At 42.1% G+C, this 22,515-nt stretch overlaps 1 protein-coding gene across 2 annotated transcripts in view; it reads left to right on the forward strand.

The window, feature by feature from the left end:
• The first annotated feature begins 1,181 nt into the window (after positions 1-1,181).
• RIC1 (RIC1 homolog, RAB6A GEF complex partner 1) overlaps positions 1,182-22,515 on the forward strand; it is a 44,276-nt gene continuing 22,942 nt past the window's right edge. For both annotated transcript variants that reach the window (XM_081844794.1, XM_081844795.1), the window contains exons 1-6: positions 1,182-1,724; positions 9,985-10,092; positions 16,041-16,117; positions 19,937-20,044; positions 21,051-21,193; positions 21,395-21,528. In XM_081844794.1, the coding sequence (XP_081700920.1) occupies positions 1,584-1,724; positions 9,985-10,092; positions 16,041-16,117; positions 19,937-20,044; positions 21,051-21,193; positions 21,395-21,528 (711 nt within the window). In that variant the 5' untranslated portion in view covers positions 1,182-1,583. The remainder of the gene's footprint in view (positions 1,725-9,984; positions 10,093-16,040; positions 16,118-19,936; positions 20,045-21,050; positions 21,194-21,394; positions 21,529-22,515) is intronic.

The following is a 22,515-nucleotide window of genomic DNA, read 5'->3' on the forward strand; positions in this document are numbered from 1 at the left end:
TGAATATATAGCGGACAATATATAGCGGACGGACAAAGAATCGGAAGTCCCTTATTTTCTGAATTTCATTTCTCTCTTTCTTTCAACCTCTTCCCTATTCCTTTTTCTTTACTTCTGTCTTTATTTATTCCTTTCTCTTTGTGTTTCTATTGCGTTTAGATCAAAGTCTTAATTTAGGCAAAAAATAAGGGAAAGATATTAATTTTTGTATTCCTAATAAAACAGACCCTTCAAGTGTCCCCATTTTCCAGGGACAGTCCCGGATTTACAGAAGCCATCCCGGGTTCTGATACGATACCTGGAATGTCTTGCTTTTCCTATTTTCATCAAAGAAACGTTGGAGGGTATGGAGTTATGCAACCCCCAAGCCAAGGAAAGAAGTAACTATATAACGTTTAGAAGACATCTGAAGGCAGCTCTGTATGTTGTTGTTTAGTTGTTTAGTCGTGCCCGACTCTTCGTGACCCCATGGACCAGAGCACGCCAGGCACTCCTGTCTTCCACTGCCTCCCACAGTTTGGTCAGACTCATGTTTGTAGCTTCGAGAACACTGTCCAACCATCTCATCCTCAACCATCTCATTAAATTAGGGAAGTAATTTAATGTTTAATGGGTGGAATATAAATAAATAATAATAATAATAATAATAATAATTATTATTATTATTATTATTATTATTATTATTATTACTATTATTATTATTATTATTAAATAGGACGTCCCTATTTTTATGGGGGAAATGTTGAAGGCCATGATAAAAAAAATTATTTAAAAAAAGAAAAGGAATTATATGAACCGAATCCAGCTATCGACCTTCCTTTATGAACCCATCACCAGCAACCCTCCGCCTGCCGGCTCAGCCGCTCCGGGCAGAGACACGTCGCGTTTCCACCACCGTTCAGAACAGGAAGCCAGGGGGCGCGCGCGTTCCAGCCCCAGCCTTCGCTCTCTCTCTCTATGGCCGCCTCGCGACTGCTCCGACGACGCCACTTCCGGCTCCTCCCCTTCCCCGGCGCCTGAACCAATAGCGGCGCCTTTAGTGTGTCTCCGCTTTCCCCTCCCCCCTCCGCGCCCGCCCGCCCTCTCCTATCCCCCGCGGGGTTGCCGAGTCGTTCCGACGGAGGGCTGCCGACGCTTGTGCGCGTGCGCGCTCGCCTCTTCTCCCTCCCTCCCTCCCACCCGCCCGCCGGCATATTCCGGCGACCAGACGCCTTGACGCGGCTGAGGAGAAGAGATGGCGGCGCCGGCGGAGGGAGCCTTGGCGGGGAGAGCGAGCGAGGGCTCCCGGGGGGAGGCTGAGGCGACGCCGCGAGGGCTCCGTCCTGAGCTGTAACGGCCCTTTCCCCGAGACCCGGCCCAGCGGAGAGGAGGGAGCCCCTTCTTCCGAGCCGCCGCCCCCTCAGTCTCTTCCCAGCGCCCCTCAGGCGGGGATTATGCGCGGCTCCTCCTCGGCGGATCCTCCGCAGGCCGCGCGGGGCAGAGTCTCCCTCGCCCGAGGAGGCCCATGAGGGGAAAGCTCCTGGCTCCGGCCTGCTAGTGCCTCGCCGGGACAGGCGGCCGGCCTGTCTGCCTGCTCGCCAGCCATGTATTTCCTGAGCGGGTGGCCGAAGAGGCTGCTGTGCCCCGCCGAGGCCAGGGAGCCCCCGCTCCGCATCCAGGCCGACCCGCAGCGGACTCTGTTCGCCGTCTTGTCCCGCTCCCAGCTCGGCATCTGGTACAACAGGGTGAGTAGGAGGAGACCCTCGCTGGGCCGCCGCCCGCTTCTATTATTAATTATTATTAATTATTATTATTTATTATTATCTGGGCGGCTTCCAGCAGAATATAAAAACGTAATAAAACGCAGCGGCGTTGCAACCCCCGCCGGCGCCTGGGGTTGGAGGTTTAAATAAGACAAACAACTGTCTGACTTTTAGAAGACATCTGAAGGCAGCCTTGTTTAGGGAAGTTTTTAATGTTTGATGTTTTATCGTGTTTTTAATATTCTGTTGGGAGCCGCCCAGAGTGTCTGGGGAAACCCAGCCAGATGGGTGGAGTATAAATAATTATTTATTATTATTATTATTATTATTAGAGATGCTTCAAAGTAGTCAAGCTCTTTTTAGGAGATGCCTAGGACCGCCTACCACAGTCTTCCTCAAACTCAGCCCTCCAGATGTTTTTGCCCTTCAACTCCCATGATCCCTAGCTAGCAGGAGCAGTGGTCAGGGATGATGGGAATTGTAGTCTCAAAACATCTGGAGGGCTGAGTTTGAGGAAGCCTGACCTACCAATTCCCATGCAGCTCCAATGTCCCCCCCCCCCGTGACACTTGGATGCCCTGCAGTCCCCCCATCGTGGCACCCAGCGTTCCCCCGTGGCACCCAGTCTACCCCAAGCCCATTGTAAAACGTCTAACATTGAAAACTTCCCGATCCACGGCTGCCTTCAGGTGTCTTTTAAAAGTTGTGTAGTTCTTTATCTCCTTGACATGGGATGGGAGGGCGTTCCACAGGGAGGGTGGAAATATAACTGATAGACTTCTACAGGATGGGGTATTAGTGTGTGGAAACAGTCCAGATCCAAGAATCCCCAAGCATGCACCTCCAGATGGTGATGTCAGGCGTCATTCTCACTTAGTCGCAAGTGGTCAATAGCTAGGTGCAAAATGTGCCTGGCAAATTTTGAACACTGGTTTGACTGAGCTCAGTGAGATCAGAGGGCTGTTGTTTTAATGGGTTTGACCCTAAGCTTAAAAGCCTGACTTCAAAATCCCTACACAGTCGAGTTTTCAATGTGTGACTTTGGTTAGAGCCTCTGTTCTTTGACAGCAAATTTGGAAATGATTGGCCTACTTCACAGTTGTTTCATGTTAACTTGCCTTAGTAAAGGGAATGCCAGCAAGACTTATGGCAAATACATAGTATCATTGTGTTGTGCGGTCTTTTGAATGATAGGGCAGGGTCCTCTAAATTCAGGGATGCCTCCCAATAGTTCTCCTCGCCTTCTTGCCTGCAGCCTTCAGATTGATTGATTGATTTCCAGGGGCTCGTTACTGACATAAATAGCTCTGAAAATATGAGAAAGTTGGGTTTGAATGATGCTTATTTATAGGGGCAGTGCCCCTCAGTTTTGATTGTCTGGTTCTCTTGTAGGTTAATTAGTTGCTGAAGCTAAAGTCCCCATTTTTTCAAATACTCATTTCAGTTTAAAATGTTGGCACATCTGATCTATTTTTCAGTTCTATCTTCTGCTGTACTATAAGCAATGATTCAGGTACATATAAATTAATATTTCCAATAATATGTCCACTAAACTTTTAAAAGAAACAGTGGATAACATTAAGTTCAACCTATACCTACATTCTGACCCCAAATGATCATTGCTCTTTCATGATTTCTACACATATACAGTGTGAAAATCCACAAAGACCAATTTTGGTCATACACCTTAAGTCTGAATGTTCGGTTTTTACACAGGTTTCTATTCAGGAAGAGTCAAGTACCATTCATTAGATCTGGAAAAACATACTTTCTTTGAATTTTACACAGTGAGTCTGTACCTTTCAAGCACAGCTTGGCAATGGCAGTTCTGCTGACAGTAGTTACCTACCAGCTTCTCCATATGGCAGGGAACTGGAACTAACTGCAACTCTGATCAGCTCTGATCAGATTTAAGGTGGTCCAGTGATCATGGATGATGGAAGTTTTAACTGAACAATTTGGAGGGTCACAGGTTTTCTGTCTCTGCCATATGGTGTTCATGCTTTAGCAAAATGCTCTAGAGTTGAAATTTCAAAGGCTGCAGTGAAATGTGTTTTCCCCCTCTAGTCTAGACATTGATAGGATACTAAAATCAAACTCCAATCTGTTGCTTTAAGTTGATCAAAGCATCTTTTATCAATTTTTAAAATGGCAATAAAGGAAAACAAGTTTCAGATGCTAGTGAATTGCTTAGCTTCTAGTTCAGCTGGTGCCTAATACCTATGATGCAATGTTTTACAGTGTCCCTTTGTCACCTGTGATGACTTCAAGTAGGTCGGCTTCAGTCTTTCTCTCTGTGTGATGTTGTCATATTTCAAAACCTTTAACACGTTTATGACCAAAGTCCTAATGCCAATAATTTGTGATAGTATTATTTACTTGGAACATAACTGCAAAGCTTTATTGTTCTCACTGCTCCATTAAAAAAAAGCATATTGTAGATCTGGAAAAGAGGCAGAAAGGGGCAATAAAAATGAAGATGATTAGATAACCTTTGTGACTTTTTAGTTTAATTAAAGATAGCTCTGGGGCCCCATGAGAGATTATTAAAATTACAGCAAGGGGGAGAGCTTCTCTTCCTGGCACAAATAATAGAACTTGAGGTAACCCAGTGAAGTTAGTTAATGGTAGGTTAAGGATGGGCAAAAAGAAGTGCTCCTTCATTCCTGTTGTAATTAATTGGAATTCACTGCCACAGCATGTAGTGATGACCAGCAGCTTAGATGACTTTAAGTAGGTTAGGGTACAGTACTGTACACAATTAACCTGAGAATAAGCCCTGTTGAACTCAGAAGGATTTACTAATGGGTAAACAAGCTTACTATTATGTTCAAAATGTTTCAGTGGTCTGTCAATATCTGTTAGTTATGACAGTTGAATGTGACTTCCACTCACATGCAGTGTATACATTTAATCCCCAAGTTTTGGGGGACAAACAGGCTTATAACTTCCAGTACAGTCATACCTCGGGTTACATATGCTTCAGGTTACATACGCTTCAGGTTACAGACCCCGCTAACCCAGAAATATTACCTTGGGTTAAGAACTTTGCTTCAGGATGAGAACAGAAATTGCACGGCGGCGTGGCGGCAGCAGGAGGCCCCATTAGCTAAAGTGGTGCTTCAGGTTAAGAACAGTTTCAGGTTAAGAACAGACCTCCAGAACAAATTAAGTTCTACAAGTACCACTGTAGACAATTATCATGATTCTCTGTTGTGAGAGTCTGTATGTGCACAGGGATTGAGGGATACTGAGAGGGGAGAGCGCCTGCTTTAAACAATGGCAGATGTTTTAGTAGGGCAAAGTGACACAGAGGGAGAAATGACAGTTTGAGTGCAGCAAGAAAGGAATTTGGAAAGGTTATGTTGTGCTGAGTTTTTGGTGTTGTCTTCTGTGTTGTACCCATCTCTGCTATTTTTCCCTGTTAAAACTGGCTTGTTTGTTTGCAGTTGTTTAAAGACACCATTTTCCTCTCAGTGTCCCTCCCACTTTAACTTCTGTCATTGTTTAAAATAGCAATTTCCCCCCATTCAGCTTGTCTCCCTCCTCACTGTACTCAAACTTATTCTATTTCTGTTTCCTCATGTGAGAGAGATAAAGGATGTGAAGGCCTCAAATGTTCCTAAGTACCTTCACACAATGTATTTCACTCCTGGTACCATGTGTGCTGTCTTCAACATGAAGTTCCAGGTTCAGTGTAGTAATTTAGTACAGGTATTTCATCAGCAGGCAAACACCTGTAGATGTACAACATCCATCAACCGAAATTAACCTCCTTTAACTGAACAAGCTACATTATGGGCTTGTTTTTAAGACTCTTTTCTCCTTAAAGGTACTGTGACATACATACATCATTACTGGGTATATGTATAAAGGGGGTTACGGACTAGAGAGAAGCTATGGAAGTGTGGGTGATCTGTGTGCAGAGTTGAGAAGAGTAAGGAGGGGCTAGGAAAAAGGGGGTGAATGTGAAAATGGAGGTGCAAAAGAGGTTGCTAAAAGGAGACAGTGGGGGCATGGAAATAGGGTTGAAGGTGAAACCAGGGGCATTGAAAAGTCTGCAGAATAGGAGGCCATGGTGGCTTCATAATGGGATGGAGCGGTAAAGGGTGCTTAATAGTTGCAACACGAGAGAGGAGGAAATTGCAGAAAGTTACCACGAGGTGCTTTATGTGCAAGGGAGGGGGATGCACAAAAAGAGGGGAAGGAGAAGTGGCTTCAAAAATGGGGTTGGGAGAGTGAAAAGTGATCTTAGTGGCGTAGGAAAAAGTCTGGGTGGTTAATGTGGGGGAATGGCTGAGGGGGTGGCAATGGAGCGAGCAGGGATGCAGTCCCTAGTAAAATGCATATACAGTGGTACCTCAGGTTACATACGCTTCAGGTTACAGACTCCGCTAACCCAGAAATAGTGCTTCAGGTTAAGAAGTTTGCTTCAGGATGAGAACAGAAATCGTGTTCCAGCGGTGCGGCGGCAGCAGGAGGCCCCATTAGCTAAAGTGGTGCTTCAGGTTAAGAATAGTTTCAGGTTAAGTACGGACCTCCGGAACGAATTAAGTACTTAACCTGAGATTTCACTGTACTCATAAAAATGTATGATTCTTCCCTGCATCCTATCATTTTACTTCACTAGTGGAAGAGTTCAAACTGGTCTGCTCCTTTCACTTCAATTGAAGGAAAGAATAGACCAGGGACGTCCAACTCTCAAGAGACTGCAATCTACTCCAGGAATAAAAAACTGGTAGTGATCTACCCATTTGGGGGAGTGGGGGTTGGAACCCAAATTTGTGGAGCTTTTTTAGGGGGGGCAAGCCAAACTTGTGGAGCTTTTTTAGGGGGGGCCTTAGTTCTTCTGCATTTTCGGGGGGCATGGCATAAATCGCTAACGAAACAATAAACACTCTGCTGCTCTTGCCTCGCATCCAAAATGGTGTTTAGGTGGGTCTTTGTCTACAGCGACGCTCCTGCTCTGTGCTCCCCTCCAGTCAGGCTGTTGCGGGAAAGCAGAGAATGGGTGCAATGAGCGCTCAACCACCTCCCGATCACATGGGTAGACCGGCACGGCCAGGGATCCGCGAAGCCTCCTGCCGGAGTGAACTTGACACAGCCTGCTGGCAGGGGCTTCCAGGACGCCAGCATATCAGGGCGTCGGTGCTGGCAGCCGAGCAACAACCGACTCTAGCCAGGTCACAGTGGCATGCACGTGGGTGCTCTTCCCCCCCCCCCCCGCAATCGACCAAGATCGACTGCTATCACCTGGGGATCAACCTGTCGATCACGGTCGACGGGTTGGACATCCCTGGAATAGACAAACAGGACTGCAGTGGTCTCAAATCAGGAAGTTAATATTGCAAATTTCCTGTCTCCGTTTCATGGTTGTGGCAGCCCTGTTTTCTCATTGTCCTTTCCCTCTCCTATCATCATAGCAGGTTGCGGTGAGCTTCTGTTATGTGATATTTTGATACCTGAATTTATTCTTCTGAACTCCAAAGTAATACAGTGTGCTAGTGGGGCCTTTTTTATTTTCTCTGACTTTTAGAACAGCTCTTTAGAGATGATTTTTAGAGATGACTTTTTATAGCATTGAGGGTTCCACAGGGTCTCTTATTTGGAATTCTGACATTTAAAAATCTTTGCTGTTTGAATATTTCTGCTGTACAGTGGTGCCTCACAAGACGAAAAGAATCCGTTCCGCGAGTCTCTTCGTCTAGCGGTTTTTTCGTCTTGCGAAATAAGGCCATTGACGGCTTAGCGGATTAGCACTATTAGCGGTTTAGCGGCTTTTAGCGGCTTATTGGCTTATCGGATAAGCGGCTTAGCGGCTTAGAAAAAGGGGGGGAAAGGAAAAAAACCCCGCAGGAACTTGCAAGACATTTTTGTCTTGCGAAGCAAGCCCATAGGAAATTCGTTTTGCGAAGCACCTCCAAAACGGAAACCTCTTTCGTCTAGCGAGTTTTCCGTCTTACGAGGCATTCGTCTTGCGGGGCACCACTGTATTTGTTTTATTCTCAGTTGCCCAATATATGTTTATTATTTTTATGTAAGTTTTTAAAATGAATTTTTTATTTATTATATGCTATCTCAAGAAATTGCTTATGGGCAGCATATAAGTATAATAAATCCACTATATATTTTGAAAAGTTGTTCATATGTTTGCTATGCATTTGGACAGCTTTAAAGATACTGTAACCAAATTCTGCATGATGGCTTCTGGGATAAAGGAGCAGGCTTTCATCTGTTTGGATACATTTGGACACCATATTGAATTATGATGCCAGACTGCACGGATTACTTTAATGGCTTTCAAAACTGCACTGATTTTTTGGTTTCCCAGAATTCCAGAGGAGGGCTGGTTATGAGGCTGGTAGAAAATAATAAACAAGATTGAAACTTCAATAACATGTGCAAGTAATAGTTATCCTGATAATCAGGGCATGCAAATGCTCTTAATTTCAGCTTTGAAGTGCATGTAAATTATGACTCCCTTCTCCTTGATTCATACTGTTACTTTAAATATGTTTGAAGCATAGCTGTGAGTTTTCTTTTACTTGTTATTTTTCTGTTGTGAATTGCGCTATTCACAGCTATGTGAGGATCAAAAGCTACAATTCTCCAGACTTGGATGAGTCTCAGATATTGCAACATAAGTGTGTATTTGAAGGAATCTTTATCATGCAAGTGTTACCTTGTGGTGATTTCGTCATTCTTACATGCAAATGAGCACCAGGTTTTAGAGCAGAATTAATGTTTGCCAGCAGTAGCTTCTCTTTTCATTTCAGCCCCTCTTAGGGGCCATGTCTGTGCTTGCGGGATATTAAAATTTGCTAGGTTTTAGTTTAGAGGACTGTAATGGGGAAGGTAGAAATTTGTTCAGTTGGGTTTGAAAAGCGTATTACTTTAACAATTTGAAAACGACACTAATCCATATATTTCTTGAATGCTTTGGTATCAAGTTCTTGTCATGATACTCTTCATCTTGATTCAAACATCAATAGCGAAAGAAAAGCATGACCTTGGAATATGTATTATTTATTCACAAGGCTGAGTAACAATATGAGCCTAGTACATAACCTACAACACCCTCAAACTATTTTGGGAGGGCAGTTGAAAACCTATAGTGGGTATTCTTATGAGTACTTTATAGAGTTGGAGTTTAGTGGGCATGAGCTCAAACTGTTACCCATCTACATTAAGAGTAAAATTCAAATATTGGGCAGGCAGACTTTCCCTTTCTCTCCTTCCCACTCTCTCTCTCACACACACCCCGGCAGATTTGGGATGCTTCTAGGAGGCTAAGAGGGGAAGAGAGGAAGGGGAAATCTGCTCGCAAGCACACATACACAATTATGATTTATTTATTGCATGCCCTTCATCCTAAGGTCACAGGGGAGCTAACAGCATTAAAACACAACACTTAAGATGCAACAGAGAGACAAAGCTGAGTGTCATCTGCGTATTGACGATGCTTCACTCCAAATCTCTTGGTGACTGATCCTAGGAGCTTCATATGGATGTTAAATAGGAAGGGGAGCAAGATGGAAACCTGTGGGACACAACAGGAAAAATCCTGTGGTGCTGAACAGTAGCTTCCCATGACTGCTTTCTGGAAACGATCCTGGAGGTAGAACAGTGCCCCAACCCCTACCTCCCTGAGATGCCTCAGAAGCATATTGTTGTCAACAGTATCAAAAGCCACTGCGAGATCAAAGAGAACAAGAAGGGTTGCCCTCCCCCTATCCCTCTTCTGATAAATGTCATCAACCAGAGAAACCAAGGCAATTTCAGTGCCATAACCAGATCTGAAGCCACACTTGAATCTGTCCAAGTAACCAGTTTCTGTCAAGCATCCCTGAAGCTGGACCACCACCACCTTGTCCAGAAAGGAGATATTTGCCACTGGACAATAGTTATTTAACAGCTCTGGGTCCACCTCCTTCAAGGCAAATGGTATCTTCCCCCCTCCAAAGAAGCATTAATCATTTGGATTTAATCCTGAATTTTGAAGTTTTTGAAAAGTTGAAATCTTTTTCAGCTGGCCTCAATCCTTAATACTTTGCTGAGAAGTGGCTTGCTAAACATTTTTTTAAAAAATATGAATCAGTTAAATAATGTTTCTGTCTCCCAGAGACTTCCTATAGCTATTTTAGCGAATTGCATCTGTAAAAATATCCAATAAGCTTGGTTTTGTTTTAAAAGTTAGCTTTGAAATGTATGAGAATTTAACTGGATCTCCTTTTCCCCACAGCCCAGTGTGTTAATCGTAAGCTACAAAGAATCGTCAAAAGCAGCATTGCAATTTGGACCCTATGACCAAGCAGAGTGGAGGCCTGACAGCACCATGATAGCTGTTTCGGTGAGTAAAGGAGCTGTTGTGGAGGTTTTTATGATTTGGTGATTATGGTTTAATGTCCAAAGGAGTCCAGCATGCTTTAAAAAGAGAAATTATATTTTCATGAATGCTAGTATTATCCTTTATTTGTAGCAAATACTATATGCTTTTGCATTACAGTAACATACAATTTATATGTGCTGACATAATGTTGCTAAGTGGAAACAGCTCAAGGGGATTTATTCACATTACCTTTTCCCTATTCATGTATTAAAAATGAATGTCTGAAATTAGCCAAACCCAGAGAATGATTGAGAAGATATTTAATGTATGACCAGGTGGACATGGCCCTACAGTTTCTGGTTATTTGCACCAGCAAGTACAGCAGTTGAAACCTACAAGAGTAAAATGAGCTGTTGTGTTACAAAGGCATATATCTTGTATTAGTAGCTGCTTCTTACCAATGTGAGAAGGGAATGGTGATACAGAGAGCTGGCTTAAATGTAAAACTGGTCTCTGCCCAAGAAATCTTTTGAGGAAGGTATGCATGTTGTAAAATGAGCATGTTTTGCTTGATAAGAATTTAAGTCCACCACATTCTAATCTTGAGCTGTTAGCAAATTGCTGTGCAAATTGGGCAGGAGAGCTAAATCTTGTAGTAAGGGGGGGTGGAGTGCTGCATAAGCAGAACATGTGGTCTTTATTAAACAGTAGGGTAGAAATATTTGTGGAACTGAAAGGTAAGTGAGAAGTGGGAAGCTTTGATCTCATCATTTAGGGAGTTTACTGCCCAAAACTGTCTTTTGAGACTGTCAAAGGCCAACAACATAGAGTAAGGACTGAGCCGTGAGGTGGCCAAGTTTGCTGATGATACTGATTATGGAGTGCTCTAAAAGTAACGCTCCAAACTGACTGAATGAGTGGTAGAATAGCAAATTCAGTTCAGTGTAAACACATGTGAAGTGATATATGTTGGGCAAAAAAATCTTAATTTCTTATTTAAACTCGTGGGATCTGAATTGACAGTGGCTGACCAGGAACAAGACCTTGGGGGTTGTAGTGGATAGCTCAGTGAAGCTGCTGACCCAGGATGCAGCAGCTCTGAAAAAGGGAGATTCCAGAAATTGGAAATAAAGCTGTTGATAATTCAGTGCCATTATACAAGTCTATATACATAGCATGGAGAAAGTGGCTAGAGAGAAGTTTTTCTAGTTAGACTATGGAGTTCACTCCCACAAGAGGCAGTGATAGCTGCCAATGTGACTGGCTTTAAAAGAGGATTGGAGAGATTCATGGAGTGCATGGCTACGAGCCACAATGGTTGTGTTCTACCTCCATTGTCAGAGGCAGTATCCTTCTGATTACCAGTTGCTAGGAATCACAGGTGGGTTTGGTGCTGCTGTTCTAATGTCCTGCTTGCAAGTTTCCCCACAGACATATGGTTGGCCACTGTGATAATAGTATGCTGGAGAAGAATCGTAGAATTGTAGAGCTGGAAAGGACCACAAGGGTCATCTAGTTCAACCTATGGTGTCTTTTGCCCAACATGGGGCTCAAACCCCCCCTGAGATTAAGCATTTTGAGATGGGCCATTGGCCTGATTCAGCAGGCTTTATTGTGTTCTTAAGGGTTGTTTGAGTTTTTAAATTACTATAATTATCTACTGTAATTATGTGTCATTTTACTATTACCAGGAAACAATGCTGGTAATATGTGTGACAGTTCATGCTATCTTCAGCTGAGCTTTCTGTCAGCTAGGGTGAACCTGGTGTTGCTAAATCTGATTGAATCTGCCCTTCAGTGCCCTGATATTGGTAAAATAAACTGCCATAGTTATACTTAGATTTGCCCCTTTGATTTCATTGTGATTTAAATTATTTATGATAAGTCTGATTGATTTCAGTGGGTCTTCCATAAGTAGGACTGAGTATGGAGCTGAGTGATATCTGGTTTTCAACATCATGATATATCACTAGCTAAATATCACGATATCTCAATATATCACAATATATTTTTGCGGCAGTGGAGAGCCTTGCTGGGCCTCCCCGCGGTGGGAGAGGGTCCTGCCATACCTCCCTGCAGCAGCAGAGGGTGCATCACACTTCCCCCAGTAGGAGAGGGCCTTGCTGGGCCTCCCCGTGGTGACAGAGAGTCCTACCATACCTCCCCGTGACAGTGGAGGGTCCCACCATGCCTCGCCAGGACAGCGGAGGGTGTGCCATGCTTTCCCGCAGCAGCAGAGGGCCTTGCTGGGCCTCCCCATGGCAGCAGAAGATGCACCATGCTTCCCCACAGCAGCCGAGGGCCTTGACGAGGCTCCCTGCGGCGGTGGAGGGCCTTAAAATGTAAGGAAGTAGTAGATTTAATAAAAATATTAAATAAACTTCCCTATAATATATTTAATACATTTTCAATTAATTTAAGAGTAGTTTAAGTGATTTACTAGTCAAGTTACATCTGCTTCCCCACTCAGAGGTCTTAAGTGGAATCTGTGTGCATAAGCCGCACTGAGTTCAACTAAACTTACTTCTACTTTCCTGGGAGTATGCCTCATTGAATTCAGTAGGGCTTGCTTGTGAGTAGACATGCCAGATTTATCGTACAGCCCTACACCACACCTACTTGTTTATATGAAAAATTCAAATTCACTACCACCCCCTTCCGAACAATGTTGGTTAAAGATTTTCATGGTTTCTGTCTAGAACTTGGGAGTTGCAGAGCAATGTTTTAGGAAATCCATGTTTACCCAGTTCTGAATTGCTAAATGCTTAGCTTTCTTTTGTAGCTTGTGTTTGCTAATGTACTGCATCTAGCTGCTGCCACCAGAAACTGCTCAGTTCCTGTGCTCAGTTCTGAAACACCAAGAAGGTTAGGTTTCCCTTCTAACAGATTCATTTTTACAGCAAAGTTAGCTTTATGACAGGCCTAAACAAAACAACACGTACTATCATTTGGAAGATTTGACTGAAGATGGATGTTTTAAATATGCAAAAGCTTCATACATACCATGGATGTTTTCAATTTGTTCAAGTATGTACTGGCCTAAACAAGAATGTTCAATTCTTCAAGGACTTCCTGCCCCAACCAGTTTATAAATAACTATTTTCACATAGGCCTTGTGCTTGCAGTACTGACATCTAAAGTGAATTTCTTAAAAAGGTAGACATGCTTATAGTGTTCACTTTTTTACTTTGTGTAATTGTCCCTCTCTTCTTTGGTGACAAGACAGTGAACTTCTGCATGTTCACAAAGTTCTGTTTTTAGCTTTGTGACTGTAAATTTCTTTTGGAAAGTTGTTCTCCTAAGCATTGTAAGTAACATTAAGCACTAACATCTCATGCTTATTAGAAAGGATAAAAATAAAAATCTAAGCCTGCAACTGTCAGGTTCTTCACAGGCTTTATTTAGAACCAAAGTTGGCCTTTAGTAAATTCTAAAGTACTGTTTCAATAATGGTTTTGAATAAATTGCTGGCAACAAGTGGTAATGAATATCCTTCAGAAACCACTTACAATTTGAAATCCTTGTGATAATTAAATAGACACTGAAACATAGTAAACAATGATATCTTTAAACATCTACTCTGCATGTACCATAAAGGGATGATATTAGCAGCACCAAACCAAACTGCAAACTTGAACATGTTGGTATCAATATTGTCTGATAGCATGATCAGTTATAGTACCTTTGGGCCAGATGTTTTAAACCTTTTGATTGTCAAAACTGAGCTGTAACACTTGAGTGAACATTTTTGTCTATTGCTATTTGGCCTGTGTCTACTGTCCTTATAAAAGCACAGACTGGCTTCACTTAGATGTTACGCTGTTCATTTACCATGGCTAGGCAAATTAGTTAATGCATGCAACCCAAGCTCTATTCAGAGAGTACAAAGCTGTGATCTTATGCATAAGGTATGAGCTGTGTAGTGGAACATGATAATGGGTTGTTAAACTATGCAGTGGTCAGCCTATTTGTCTTAAATACATTAAAACTAGCTCTTTTCCATCATGCTTGAAAGACAAGACAGAGCCAGGTCACATGCTGAATAAATAATACGTGATCAGTGATCTACCTCTACCAAGAATGGAAGCTTTTGAACAATTTTTAGTGCTGTGCCACATAACAGCATATTGCAGTTTTCTAATCTTGAGGTTACAAAAGCATAAATGGCAGCTGATAATAGAAGCTTATTTGCCAGTTGGACTAACAAAAGTTTTTGGGGGGTCTTGTTTGAACTAGCTGGATTTTTTCCCTTGAAGCTCCAAGCTATTGCTAAAAGTTGCTTGAAGCTGGCTCTGAAAAGGGGTTGAAATTGGGGAAACCTGAGGTGACAGACTCTGTTGTCTGAAGGACCTATGACAGAATGCAAGCATGACCTCCACTCTCAGTTTTAAGCTCTTCTCCTTGTTTCATACAGATGAATGAAGTGAGTATATTCAGGTCACTTGGATGGAACACGTTTAGATGAAAGCTTTGTGAATTTTGCCAGTTGTGAAAGTTAGCTGTTTAACTCAAATTCCACAGTGACCGGTGGCAACTCTAAAACTACCCAGTATCATTGAGTTGTGGAGCATTATTGAATTGTGATTGCGTAGCAAAATATAGCTATGTTTTGTTTTTGAAGGCCGTGTGAACAGAAATGAACCTTGTAACATTGTCAACTAAGATTGAGGATGGAATTCAAGAAAGTTAATGTTAGAATAAGAGTTCTACATAGTGTTTTTTCTGCTCTTTCTCCTGGCATAAGATACTGTCGCTAGTGTGTGCAAATTGTTTAAAGATGACCGAGCAGTAAAGGCAAGTTAGGAATAGATAGTGTTAACTTGCATTTTGTACATACTTTGCACTTCAAGAAATATATTTCTCTTGGATTTTTACTAGTTTTGCTTCTAAAACCAAAGAAATGTGACTAGGTGGGACAGCTAAAGAAATAGGCTAACAAGTGTATGGCCTCCTTCTGCTTCTGTATCCTTAATTGAAAAACAGGAAACCATGCCTGGAAAGAAATTTGAAACCTTCAGTTTTTCTCCTTCAGCCTTGCCGCTTTGAGGAACATCCTCAGCCAGTATTAAATGACTGAAATTGCAACAGTAGCTAAAATGAACTTTCCCCCTTGCATCCTGATCGCTAGCTAAGAAGCTTCTCCGGACCTAGGGCTGATTTCAGATCCTTAGCAAATATGTCTCAGTCATAAATGAACATATTTTCATTTCTTATTAATGTCACTTCATGAGATTTATCGAAGTGCTTATATGGGCATTGTCCCTTTGGAGAGCTCCCCTGCACGACAGGCATCTCCATTCAGAAGGGTCCCCAATCCCTGGAAGAGGCATTTTTGGGACTGCTGTGGGGAAGAAAGGTAAAGGTAAAGCGACCCCTGACCATTAGGTCCAGTCGTGACTGACTCTGGGGTTGCGGCGCTCATTTCACTTTATTGGCCGAAGGAGCTGGCGTACAGCTTCCGGGTCATGTGGCCAGCATGACTAAGCCACTTCTGGCGAACCAGAGCAGCGCACGGTAATGCCGTTTACCTTCCTGTCGGAGCGGTACTTATTTATCTACTTGTACTCTGACGTGCTTTGAACTGCTAGGTTGGCAGGAGCAGGGACTGAGCAACGGGAGTTCACCCCGTCACGGGGCTTCAAACCCTACCTTCTGATCGGCAAGTCCTAGGCTCTGTGGTTTAACCTACAGCACCACCCGCGTCCCTGCGGGGAGGAAGGGAATGGGAAATCAGAGCTTCTGTCGGGTCTCATCCATGGGCTTCTCTTTAAATCACTATTATTATTTATAAGATTTTTATCCCATCCTTCCTTCCAGGGTGGCAAACAAAAATAAAATAGAAGCAAAGAAGTTAAAAACATGAAAAACCATAAAACATACCGAACGCACAGGGTATTGAAATAGCTCGAAGTTCCTGTGAGAACTTTTACATGTGTGCTTTTTTGATTTTTATATCTTACCTCTTTCAGACAGAAAATGGATACATCATGTTTTTTCATCTTCTGTTGGCAAGAGACAAGTATCTTTATGAGCCAGTTTATCCCAAGTAAGTCTTCCAATAAATGCTTCACTTCTTTACCTTGTATATTGCTAAGAATCGCTTCAGACTTTCTCATTGTAACATTCTTGTTTAAGAATTACATAAAGTAACCTATTCAGTGTTTTGGTTGTTGTTTAGAAAGGTCCTATGTAGAAACTGGTTTCCTAGAGTGTTCTTGCTGGCAATTACAGAATTGACATTAAGTGGAGGGGGTTGGGTTGTTGACTTCCTCAGCTAGAGTATTCTGCATTAGAGTAAAACCGAAAAATGAATAGTAGTTGATATTTGAAAGAAGCCAAGTGGCTCTGCTCCAGCTGCATAGTCTTTCTTCCATTTCAGAGTGGAACTTGGAAGATTGTCAGTGTTGGCTTTAAGCCCATGTTCAGTGTGAGCATAAAGAGCACTGTTCAGTTTTAATGTGGTGATGGAAAGCTGATTAAAATGTAAAAGAAGCCAAATAAAAATAGCACTAGAAGTTAATGTTAGGCAAAAATGTTTTGAGTATGCAATGTGGAAATTCATAATTTTATTCAGGAAAATTCAGTAGGGACACATTTATACTGGTTATACTTCAGTTAAGTTGTTGTTAATAACTTAGAACCTAACTGTTAAATAAATGAAATAAAACTGTGAACATACTGAGATGTTGCATGGTATGGGTCTCTTATTCGCTATAAGCAGGACTTTCCTCATGACTTCCTTTCCCCCTTGACCTTCCTGATGCCCTTTTAGATGTCTAATTTGGACAGAAGTGCCGCAATTGCTGATGTGGCAACACAGATGAAACATTCCTTCCACTTTCTGTCACAGCATACATTCATAGATTAAAGGTCAAAGCAATCAATATATTGAAACAGGCTCACAAGGCTGTATGGCACATTTAAGCGCATCATATGTTTGTGAGCACCTTGCTTGTATATGCCACATGCTTCTCTCACAGTTGTAGCTGCCAAAGGAGGGAGAATGGAAATTGAGAGGTCCTGCTTCCTGGCCTGAATATTCAAGAACTGCCACTGCCTGGGGCTGAATTCTGGTCCACTTCCCTCCTAGTAAGATTATACAGGAAATAAAGCAGTTTTCAGGCAACTGCTAGAGAGCAATGCCATAATATGGCTGGTAATTTCAGGCATTTAAGACTTTTAAGTGTAATGTTGTGCGGTTTTCTTTTGAGGAAGAATGAATTTTATCTGGGAAGGCAGACTAATGAATTGGATTTGTGGGGAGGAGAAGAACAGAGTGGAATGGGTTCTGAGGCTGGAGTGGGGGAAGAACAGGGCAGGAAAGAATTTTGGATCTCTGCTTTTCCTTGGTTGCATTCTGATTCCTCCTGGTTCAAGCCTAGTGATTCCAGAAGCACCTGAGGTTTCCACTCCCCCTGTCCTCCTAGGAGCTCTTGTCCCCTAGTAAGATTGTAATGATTGGACACCAGAGATTAAGAGGGGTTTAGGCATGGCCATGGGATTGAGTCTGCCTTGACTGACCTTTAGAGAATGGGACAAGAGGCTTTTCTAGTGCTCCTCAGTTTCTCTGTGGCTTTCGATACCATTGCCCATGGTAATCTCCTGAGCTAGTTCCATAGATTAGGAATTGGGGACACTGTGTTACAGTGTTTCTGGTTGTACCTATGGGACCAAATCCGAAGAGTAGTACTGGGAGAGTCCTTTCCATCCCCCTTGTGGTTGTGCTCTGAGGTTCTGCAGGGCACTATTCTGTCCCCAGGGCTATTTAATATCTACATGGACATTAAGAGCTTTGGGGCAACATGCATAGGTATATTGCTGACACAGCTCTATTTCTCCATAATAAGTGAATCAGAAGAGGCTGTGTGGGCCCTGGAACCAATGCCTGGATTCAGTGGTGGGATGGATGAGGGAAAATAAGCTGCTCTTGAATCTTGACAGGGTGGAGGCACTGTGGATGAGTGGTTCCCATGTCCGAAAAAATCAGTCAATTGCCTGCCCTTGATGGGGTTGCACTTCCCCCTGAAGGAGCAGCTATGCAGTTTGGAAGCTCTTTGACAGTTTTATATACTGCCTTTCCATCATCTAGATCTTCAAGATATCCTAAAAACATCTTCCAGTGATCATTCCTTTCCTACCTGCAGATATCTAAGTATTTTGCAGTTTTGGTTCTGTCTTACATTGTCACTGTTAAAATGAAACTCTATGATAAGTTCATATTGGGCAAGAATTTGTGATGATGCTGTGAGCTGAAAAGCGTATGACTACCTTAACTGACAAGGACTGCGTATTTTTTATGATTCTTCTGCTCTGCACCAAACTTGTTAAACCAAGCTTATCTAGTTCTTCTTTGAGATGAGGTCACACAGGCAAATTTGTTGAGGAGACCTTAGTGTACACGCCACAACAGGCTTTCTTGACTTTGGTCCTGATTTTGTTTAGTTTTTTTGCCTTTGACTAGAATGCATTTTGCATGTTGCAGCATGCATGATGATTCTTTTTCTAATTCGAGGGACTGGGTGGAAGCAAGGTGCTAAGATGGTACTGTTCTGACCCCTCTGAGTCTAGTATTATATACTTCTGGCTACACTGATACAAGAAGAGTGGTGAAACTGTGATCTTTCAGATGTTGCTAGAAAAAAAATCCCATTTATTTACTGCTAAATCATACAAATATATCATTTCAGTTTACAGCATTAAAAAGATAAAAGGCATACAATAAAAGTGTAAATGTCCTTGTCATTTGGAAATGCTGCCTCGGGCTGATGGGAGACGTAGTCCCAACAATATTGGTTGCAGGGGGCACTGGTTCTCCATTCCAGAAATATCCTTCTTAGCTTGGTTATATTCCAGAGAACTCTGGGACCCAGGTAGCCTCCAGATGTTGTGGACCACACCCATTATTATTCCCAGTGTTCAAAATTAACTGGTCGCACATCGCTTTTTGCAACTCAGGAGCACCCCCTTGCAACCTAGTGGAGATTTCCTGTTGCAAGGTTTCCTAGGGAGAGGCAGGGCAAGGTCCCTGACTTGAGGGAGCACAAAAGTTGAAAAGCAGTTATCATCTATTGAGCCTCTGGCCCTCCCCATGAAACCTTTTGATGTACTACTAAAGAGTGAATCTGACTCCATTGTGGTACTATTTGCATATGTTGCAGAGCAGCCTTGATCCTTCTGCCCCAAGCAGCTGATTTTTCAGCCCACTCTTCCCCTCCAAAGCAGCTTGTGTTTAAGCCAGCAGTGCTTTGCTCCTCTGTTAAAGAGGCACATTTTCAGAGAGGGGTGGATCAGGCCTTATTTCAGAAGAGAAGAGCTGAAAGAAGAGAAGGGGTGTGTATGGGAGTGTTTTTTAAGCAAACTGAGCTTTGCTTTGGGAGTTGGGGGTGAGAGAGGGAGGCTGGCAAATTTCAAGTTTACTTTGTTGTGGACATTCCTTCCTTATTTACATAATGAGACTCTGGAAGCCTGCTTTGGAGAGGTTTGAGAGTTCCTCTCTTCCACCAACCCCCATTATTTAGGAGGTACTGCTCCTCAATCTATATTTCTACATTCATGATCATTGTACCCACAGGATCACAGAGCCTTCAGTTCTTGTACACAACAGAACTTAGTTTAGATTACTGTGGCAACTATCATTTTGGCTGTTTTTCTTCATTTGATTGTTTCTACATAGAGCAGTGATTCACTTTAGTGCAAATAGTCCCTATTTAAAGTAACTTCTACTTAAAATAGAGGGAGACTTTCAAAATCCCTAGGTCCTACCACCATGTTTTTCTCCTAAAATATGAAATTTACAGTATTGTAATGTGCCACACTTTCATATATTTTTTGATTTCCATGTTCTGGGTTTGTTTTTGCTTTAAAGAGGAAGCCCCCATATGAAAGGAACACCACACTATAAGGAAGAACAATGTGCCCCATCATTAAATCTAGAGAAGAAGCAAGTGTTAGATTTGCAAGCATCTATAACCAGGTATGGCGAATCATCATTTATGCAACACTTGAGGCCTTGAGAAGAATCTTGCTGTGATATACATAAGATACGTTATGAAATTGCACCAAACCATGCATGCACTCTCTTCCCCTCCTACTTTCAATTTTGGTTAACTACAGTCTGATCCAAGAACTGTTGTCAGCATTAACTGTTTAGAATAATAAGCTCTAATTGAAGCTGGCTTGTTTTAAGTTCAGCATAAGTAATATTAACCACAGTTTGTCAGTCGGAGTAGCATAACAAACCATCCTAAAGCCATACTCTTCCTGGCCATGTGGGGTGGGGTGGAGAATATATAAGTCAGAGGCTCACGGCCACTCATTCTTGTTCATGCACATCACACTAAACCATGGTTTTGCATGACAAATGAGGACAGCTATGGAATATTTTATTCTGCCATTAGATGAAGTTAGCTGTTGGATTATTACTCTACATTTTCTATGATTTAGCAAGCCCTCTGTTTTCTCATATTTATGCAAAAAGCCCATTCCCGTGCTTTGGAAAAGTTGAGGGTACACTCTGCTCCTCTAGAAAGGAAAATTAGAATGAATTGAGAAATGATATTCAGGTTTTGTATGGCAGTTGAAGGAGACTGATAGCATTGTTCAAAGACTTGCTCTTAGATACATTTAATATTAAATCAGTACCGAAACGATCTTTGTTGTGGGGTCTTTTAAATAACACTTTAATAACTGTGTGCTCTTGAGGGTAAATGTGCAGGGGAGAAGGTTTTCCTCCTTTCCCCCAAGTTTCCCCATTTTAGAGGAATGCTTGCTTTTATTTTCAGATTTATCTGTGTAAAAAACAAACAATTTATCTGTCACTGTGGGTGAAGTTACTGTATTGGTAGATATATTCTCATTAGGAAACTGGAATAATCAATGAAAAAAATGTAATAAGCCTTGAAAAGTACTTCTCTCTGTTGAGTGAATGGACCTATTTCTTTCAGCCTCAGTGTCTGGGGAATGATGTGTCTTTCTTGTAGTTTACAGTCCATGCTGGAGGATCTCCTTGTTGCTACTATTGATGGTTTCCTGCATCTTATTCACTGGGATGGCATGATGAATGGAAGGAAAGCCATAAACCTCTGCACAGTCCCGTTCTCGGTGGATCTGCATTCTTCTAGAGGTATTACTTCTCTGCCTGGGCATAAATGGGAGGGAAACGCTTCACTAAAATGAAACCTACTTTTCTCGGTCCTTACAGCTGACACGAACATTTTCCCTATTCTGTAGCTGTGGATAGTACCACTTCTTGTTCTGATGAAAGAAAGAAAGAGTTTGCAGTATGAAAATGGCCTTTTTGATAATTGATCTTGTTCACTACCAGGTTCATATTTGGGATTTGAAGATGTGCACATCAAAGACATGGAATACTGTGCTACTCTTGATGGGTTTGCTGTTGTCTTTAATGATGGCAGAGTTGGTTTCATTACACCAATGTCAAGTGGATTCACAGCAGAGGTATAATTTTCTAACATTTGATTAGTTACTTGTCTGCATTTTCCAGATTTAGCTAAATGTTTGCTGCCCTGCATTAGACTTGTATCAGCCACAGCTGAGAAATTATGAAACTTCATATGGTCGAAATGGTTTAGGGAATGCTGTATGAGGGTGTCGTCCGTCCCCATCCCCCCGAACATGCCATTGATGAAAATAACTGAGAGGAATCTTTGGGCAGAAAAAAAAAATCATGTATGACATTAAAATAAGTTCTTTCGGATGTACAGTTAAGACTTTAATCTTACTACACTTAATTTCTAAAATTAATTCTGCATTATCTTCCTAAATTTGATTTATAGTTTTCCTCTCACATTTTGCATTATGTGAATCCTTTGTACATACTGTCCTTTTAAAGTAAAGCAGCATTCCTGTTAGCACCATACAGATTCAGTCCTGTATTGAACTAAACTGCCCTTTTACTGGTTACTTTAACTTGTTATTTGTTATGTTCCTTTTTTGTAAATCTTGCAGAATGGCTATGGGGTTCCTATTATCAGTGATGCCTGGCTGCATTTTGAAATGCAAATATGGAAACTATTTAGCTGCTGACATTTTATGCTAAATAATTCAGTCAAGATATCTTTTGAAAGAGCTACACTGTCCAGTGGCATCTGGAGGGCCATGGATTTCCCATGTCCATTAGATGCTGAACCCCCAGTGATTTGAATGCTCTTTGTCACTTAATTTTCAAGTGTACAATATGCATGGCTTCAAAATGTAGCACATTGTGAGTGCATTCACATGGCTGACCTGTTAAGCCAATTCATTTGCAACCTTTGCTCGTCCCTCCATGCAGTTGGTGAAACTAGCCTGGAAGCCACAGTTTCCCATTAAGTCTAAAACAGGAAACTAAGGTTAATGGCCTCCAAGCCATGATCTGAAAGCTGTAGTTTAAAGTTGGCTTCCCGGTCATGGTTTATGTAGAAGATATTAACCATAGTTTCAAGT

The sequence above is a fragment of the Podarcis erhardii genome (assembly GCF_964252035.2).
Source record: "Podarcis erhardii genome assembly, chromosome: 17".
NCBI classification, from domain to species: Eukaryota; Metazoa; Chordata; class Lepidosauria; order Squamata; family Lacertidae; genus Podarcis; species Podarcis erhardii.